This window comes from Juglans microcarpa x Juglans regia, chromosome 2S (genome assembly GCF_004785595.1).
Source record: "Juglans microcarpa x Juglans regia isolate MS1-56 chromosome 2S, Jm3101_v1.0, whole genome shotgun sequence".
In the NCBI taxonomy this organism is placed as follows: Eukaryota; Viridiplantae; Streptophyta; class Magnoliopsida; order Fagales; family Juglandaceae; genus Juglans; species Juglans microcarpa x Juglans regia.
In genome coordinates, this window is record NC_054597.1 from 19,568,852 (window position 1) to 19,573,627 (window position 4,776).

Here is a 4,776-nt window from a genome sequence, read left to right on the forward strand (position 1 = left end):
CATACTTTCTTTTATTTTTTTAATTTTATTATTTTTGAAATAATTAAATTTTTTTATTCATCATTTATATATCATAGTAAGAGAGAAAAAAAAAGAGAGTACTGTGTAATGTACGAAGATTATGAATAAAATTTTTCTTTATAAATTATAGAAGATTGCTTCATCTAAAAAGAATTACATAAAAACAATCTTATAAATTGATAATATTGTTTTATTTAATTCATTAGATTTATTTTATAATAAAAATAATTTTATAATTTGACGAATCACATAAAGATATATCAATTTATGAAATTATTTTTATATAATTATTTTATGAGAAGAATATTTTCCTAAATTATATATATCGGCTACGATAATGATTCATTCATTATATAACTTACGATGATTAACTATTACCAGTACTAATGAATAGCTATAGTTATCCATTTAACTATTGTAATAATTAATGGTGTCATGTCCGGGCAGGGGACAACGTCGTACTTTCTCGATCGTCGCCATCACAAGTCCTAGTTAATATATAATATATATTTTGTTAGAAAGTAACTACTAATTACTGTTTAGTCTGTGATTATCAACCCAAGATTTACGCATTCTAGGAAATCATGTATATATGTTGGTATCAGCCATCAGGACCTCATGATCTGGATCTGGATCTGTGAAGTAGTAGAGTAGAGTTCATTGACTCCCGATAATTCCACAGAATCATAGTCGATCGGATGTTATCAATAATATATACATGAGTTGCATTAAAATTCCAAATTATATAATATGAAATTAAACTATAATACAAACACAATATCATCGTAACTATATGTAATATTTTATAAAGTAGATTTAATAGATTACATAAAATCACAACAGTTTGTATGTTTATTTTTATAGAAATTCTTTGTGTCTGTAACACTTTTATTTCATTTATTTTCGGCACTCTAAAATTAGGACGTAAATTAACCTAACTAGAAGACCATAACAATCCAAATATCCTTTCATTTCAAACCACTACAGGCCGGAGATGAACGTTACTCCAGTGGGAGGCAGCCATGATGTACCATGAATGAAGTTAGCGACGGTAAACTCGACAGCTTTTTCAGCTCCAATAGCATGAAATCCAGGCCACTGTACTCTCTTGGAAAGTCTTGCCCCGGGCCCTACGTTGGAGTATTCTGCAAAATAAAGTGTCCTGAGAGAGGAGCTCGAAGCTCCAGGCCACTCGATCCAACCTCTGGATGCGATACAATCATCAATGGTAGATTCCATTATCACTGATCTAGAGTACTGCTTCCAGGGCCTTCCTAGATACGAATTGTAGGAATGTTTAACCGGATAAAAATCTGAGCTCGCCCTGATATTACACTTGTGAATGGAGAAGCCAGTGTCTTGTCCAGGGTCGTTCCTTCCATTGGCAAGGATCACATTATAACCGCTGTGTGGTCTGCGTAGTATCAAATTGCAGCTTTGAAAAACAGCTGCAGCGTTTCCAAAGATGAAGTCTACGGTGCCGTATATATCACATTCCCTGTAGAATTGACGGAGGGCAAGCGCATAGAGGCTGTCTTGGTAACCTGAAATAGTACACCTGAAGAGAACTGAATGATCCGAAGCAATACTCAGAGCCACGGCTTGCTGTCCTTGAGGACCTGCAGTATTTTGGAAACCAATATCGCGAGCAATGAATCCATCACCTGTGATTGCTGTGGGCCAGATTGTTAACAAGTCAGTGTCATTAGCGCACATACTCTCGCAGCTACGTGAATAATCAGGAATAAATTTCATTTTTTTTGGGATTTAAGATATTTAAGTGAGACAGATATATTTAGAGTAATATTAGGAATAGCCGTAGAGCGTGTAAGTATCGTGCATTTTAAAAAATAGTGAGGTCTACTATTAAAAAAATAATTTTTTTATGTGGATCTCGTATTTCTTCATTTTTTTTCAGAAAGATTATGTAACGCTTGACACTCGACGACTATAAATATAATTTCTCATTTATATGAGTTTTATATAATTTATTGTTGATTTAGGCCTAGTGCAAAATCTTTCAAACTCATATCATCTCATTCCATCTCATTTCAATATCCAAACATATAATAAACAAAAATATTTTTCAATTTCAAATTTTCAAATACTTTTTCATTTAATCATTATCTTCATTACAACTTTATCAAACTTCCAAACAAAATCTAAAAAACAATTCAACTTTCTAAAACAAAAATAATATTAAGACATTATATTACAATAATATTTTAATTTTATAATATTTTTATATAATTTTTTCTTTTTCATTTTCTAAAACTCCATAAAACATATTAACTCAAATCATTTTATAACTATTCACAAATTATTTCATATTATTTATAGATCATATCATTTCATCTCACTATCCAAATGAAGTCTTAATATTATTTGAAATATTTATACCAACAATAATAAAATTTATATGGTTCATTTGATATATCTATGCTTAAACTTTGAGCGGGTGTTTTACTTGTTAATAAAGTCTCCTACTGTATTCAGAGAAAAAAAGTCTCCTACTGAATTTGTAGGATATCTAATTAAACGACTTATCAGTTTTAATTTCCTAACTTTTGAGAGTGAGTGGTGAGGATTGTCGCAGAACAAATAGCAGTTTAATTTAGGCTAGGTTTGGATAGTGGAAATATCTGAGAAGTATTGAGAATATTTATAAATAGTAGTAAAAAATTAATAAAAAAATAATAATAGAATAATAAATAATAAGTAAAAAGTAATGAATAATAAAAAAAATAATAACAAAATAAATAATAATAATAAAAGTACTTGAGATACTCTTGATACTTAAACATAGTCAGTCATATTATAGTTAAAGAAAATGCTAGTAAACTGTAGCATCGTACAAATTACTTTGCAGTGGGTTGTTTATCTATCTCAATCACGTGATCTGTGACTTTGGCTTCAAAAAGTGTTTTTCCTTTTTTTTCTTTCATTTTTCTTGTTTATGAAGTCCTCTCCTTTTAAATTATGATGCATATATACCTACAAGGATAGACGCAATGAAACAAGCTAGAAAGCTAGAGAGAGAGAGCGAGAGAGAGAGAGAGAGAGAGCTGACTGAAAGTAGCAGTGGCTGGCAAGGAAGTGTGTTTGGCGACACTATCGTCACCAACTACAAGAGTGGAATATCTGCCATCTCCTATCAAAGTAATGCCATCTTTGTTAGTGCGAATCTTCTCCCTGTAAACTCCTGACTTCACATAAATCACGAACCGTTTCCCAGAAGCAGCCTCGATAGCTTTCGAGATAGTTTCGTAGTTACCTGATCCATCTTTTGCAACTACTGCGTTCGCCTTTATGGTGGTTGCCTGAAGTAGCTTTCTATCTCGGGCATAGACCCACTTGGGAAAAGTAGCTTGATCTTGACCAAGAGGGCGAGTTTTGTTGTTCCTTGACTTCCCTGTGATCCGGTTGACAAGAGCTAAGGGATTACTCACCAATTGAGATAGATAATCCATCTTCTTTGATAGCTGAACAATGAACTCTTCGGAGACACTGAGGCTGTCGGCTGTGTCTTTACAAGCTTGTTGGAAAGTCAAGGCAGCACTTAGCCATGTTTGGATGTCACGCTTGTTTTTCTTTGGAGATTGTTTGAGAGCTAACAGGGACTGGTCCAGCCGTCCGAGAGACATTTTCGTTAGCTCTTGACAATAGCCTGCAAGTACAATATAAACCGTGGGTTATTTATGGGGAAAAAAAGGGCACACCAAAAGGGACACAAACAAATGTGGAGTACTATTGTTTTATGGGTCTCTTTCTTGTTTCCACAGCTGTTTTTAAGCAGCTCATGTATGAGAGAAAACATTTTCTATTAACAACAGAAAATATAACCTGCGACAGAATCAGCGGTTTTGGCATCTTCGGCTCCAAATTGGGAGCTGAATTTGGCGAAGTCGGAATGAGTCAGCTTCGCTTCAGATATGGCATGGCCAAGAAGAGTGGAAACAAAGTCAATAGGCTGATTTCCCGAGTCCAACCCGACCAAGATTTCAACACATGGGCTAGGATATCTGGTAAAGGCGCATTCCTCATCGACATGCTTTTGATAACTATCCATGGCAGGGAGTGACAAGCTGGCCGAGGCCCCTACTAGTGCAGATCTGATCAACAACCAAAGGACAAGAAACCCTAGGGCTCCCCTTCCCATGTCAAAGAATCCACTCAATCAGCAAACAACTAATTTGACGAGAGAAGGTTTAACTGATTCCTTAAGGAATCCCACAACTAGAAATAGAGGTTCCTACGACATTTAGGCCCGGTTTGGTTGCACAATACATGTGTACCGTACAGTAGTTTTTCCTATCCAAATACACTATATTTCATCTCTAAATTTTAAAACATCTACTTAAATAAACAGTCATTAACAGTGAATACTGCTAGTAAACAGTAAGTGAATAATGCATGAACAATATAAATATGAACAAAGTATGACCAGTGAAAATTGACAATGAACAGTGTGTAAAATAATGCATAAACAATGCATTTTTCGGCTCTAATCAACAGTGAAACCCATGCTTTTTTCAAATCCTAAATATTAAAACTATCTCATCTTATATCACTATCCAAACATACATTTTTTACAAACTATTTCATTTCATCTGAAGTAAAAAGTTTCACTATTATTTAAAATATCTCGTCTCATCTGTATTGTATAACCAAACCGAGCCTTATAGTCTAGGAAGCTATAGTACTTGGGGCGTCTTTAAGGGCAAAATTAAAGAAACGTTAGTAGAAACGTTAATG

The 4,776-nt window shown here is 33.8% G+C and overlaps 1 protein-coding gene across 2 annotated transcripts; it reads right to left on the bottom strand.

The window, feature by feature from the left end:
• Positions 1–844: 844 nt before the first annotated feature.
• LOC121253669 (probable pectinesterase/pectinesterase inhibitor 54) lies at positions 845–4,292 on the bottom strand. Of its 2 annotated transcripts, XM_041153674.1 has the most exons (4): positions 3,865–4,292; positions 3,296–3,688; positions 3,092–3,172; positions 845–1,694 (listed from the first exon to the last, which is right to left on the bottom strand). In XM_041153674.1, the coding sequence occupies exons 1-4, from the start codon at positions 4,178–4,180 to the stop codon at positions 1,003–1,005; spliced, it is 1,482 nt and encodes a 493-aa protein (XP_041009608.1). In that variant the 5' UTR covers positions 4,181–4,292; the 3' UTR covers positions 845–1,002. The 2 variants fall into 2 exon arrangements, with proteins under 2 accessions (XP_041009608.1, XP_041009607.1); XM_041153673.1 differs by having other exon boundaries at positions 3,092–3,688.
• Between the last annotated feature and the right edge of the window lie 484 nt (positions 4,293–4,776).

Excerpts from the sequence above, each read along its gene's own strand:
- LOC121253669 (XM_041153673.1), bottom strand. The coding sequence starts at position 4,180 with ATGGGAAGGGGAGCCCTAGGGTTTCTTGTCCTTTGGTTGTTGATCAGA. Across the intron at positions 3,689-3,864 it reads AACCGCTGATTCTGTCGCAG|GCTATTGTCAAGAGCTAACG; the intron begins GTTATATTTTCT and ends TTGTACTTGCAG. Across the intron at positions 1,695-3,091 it reads GCCAGCCACTGCTACTTTCA|CAATCACAGGTGATGGATTC; the intron begins GTCAGCTCTCTC and ends TCTGGCCCACAG.